This window comes from Phytophthora parasitica (genome assembly GCF_000247585.1).
Source record: "Phytophthora parasitica INRA-310 unplaced genomic scaffold supercont2.20, whole genome shotgun sequence".
Lineage (NCBI taxonomy): Eukaryota > Oomycota > Peronosporomycetes > Peronosporales > Peronosporaceae > Phytophthora > Phytophthora nicotianae.
Genome location: NW_008649006.1, coordinates 91,310 through 92,961, shown reverse-complemented (window position 1 = coordinate 92,961; position 1,652 = coordinate 91,310). Strand labels below are relative to the sequence as shown.

The 1,652-nt window shown below is 47.3% G+C and overlaps 1 protein-coding gene across 1 annotated transcript in view; it reads left to right on the top strand.

The window, feature by feature from the left end:
• PPTG_22614 (hypothetical protein) overlaps positions 1–1,573 on the top strand; it is a gene marked incomplete at both ends in the record, with an annotated part of 5,046 nt that extends 3,473 nt beyond the window's left edge. Inside the window, one exon of the mRNA XM_008905469.1 lies at positions 27–1,573. Coding sequence (XP_008903717.1) covers positions 27–1,573 — 1,547 coding nt within the window. The remainder of the gene's footprint in view (positions 1–26) is intronic.
• Positions 1,574–1,652: the final 79 nt, after the last annotated feature.

Here is a 1,652-nt window from a genome sequence, read left to right as displayed (position 1 = left end):
GATTTTGCGATGTCCGGCTTCTCAAGACGTGCGAAAAAGTCGCAATTATACGGAGCGCGAAGCGGGTGCGTACGGAAGAGTGGCTGGATTTAATGCTGTCGTCGAGCCTCAAGTGGACGGGCGCTTACACTTACACATGACAGTGTACGGCTCATCGTTTACACCAGAGATTTTGACGCGCGGAGCTTCCTGCCAAGAACTGCGCGAGTACATTGCTAAGTGGATAAATGCCGTCTCTACAAATCATTTGTCTCCCAGCACGAGAGCTTGGTTAGCTGAGCGGGAATGTATGGAACCTTTACCGCGTGCTTGTGAAGTCACGCTGCCTCCGGTAAGCACGAATTTTGCGGCTTTTCAAGATACGATTGAAGCGTCAGTTGTCGCGACCAATATTCATAACCATTCAAGGACTTGCATAAAAGGAAAGCGGGGCAAAACCCAATGTCGACTTTGCCGTCCTGCTGGAATTCACAACCTCCCGACGCAACCGCTGCATATCAGCAAGTCCGATGGTGTATTGACGGGGAAATCACTCAATCCGGAGCTTGAAGTAAAGCTTGACGCTGGATATGACCCTGAACAAGGTGAATTTCTTCGTCCACACATTCCCGGGCCGATAGTATGGGAGCAGTTCCGCCCAGAGTCAGATGGAATGTTTATTGAAACAAATCTGCTGTTATCTGGATTGACTGCTTCTCACTGCAACTCAAGTATCATGAACGGAGAAGATGCTGGAGATATGGTAGATGAGTACCAGCAGAATTACATGACAAAAGAAGGCGCTGGCTTGAAAAATGCTGCTGCGGTAATGTTAACCGCACTGGAAGATGTACTCAAATATCCAAGTGTAGCTCTAAACAGCGGGACGCCGATTCGGCAAGCACAATATTTGGCAACAAGAACGGTAAACGCGTTTGGTGGTGCCCACGAATGGCCTCTATCGCTTATGGTGTATGCTTTGCTTGGACACAAGTCATTCATATCGTCAGAAGCGTTTTGGTACATTTTTCCGCATGGTTACATGGATGAATTAAGGAAGATGGAAATGAACGAGGTGAATGATGATCATGATACCAGTGACAGTGAAAGTGGATCGCTCGAAGATGATGAAGGTCCCATTGGTGACGATTTTGACGTTGATAGTGGTTCAGATTCTGCGGACGAAGGTGGAAATATTCCAATGACGCAGGTCATTGAAGAGCTTGCAAGTTTTGCTCACTCCGACGATTTATCAGAGCTTAGAACTGGTTTGAGTGGACAATATACCTCGGGAGGAGCACGTGCTTACAAAGTTGAAGGCAGGACTATTTTTATTACTCAAGTGGAGTCTTACAAATTCCGTGGGGAACACTTCGTGGATTATTCGCCGAGTGAATTTGCTTGTATCGTTGACATCGTACCGCGTCAAACCTCGACGAAAGTTGCATCTCAACGAGGGCATAAACGACGTAAAGGGTTTGAGTTGAGTCCTCGCCACCCTCTTTACCATTACTATGAAGCAGTCATACGAACGAAAATGTTGACGCCTATGTTTGGAAGGGGCTCCTCCTCCTTCACGTCCACGCAAGTCTAAAAGCCGTCGGAAAATGGATGCAATTGCCCGTTATATTATTGCAATTTCGGTGCCCTGGAGCCATAATGAACGACCCCAA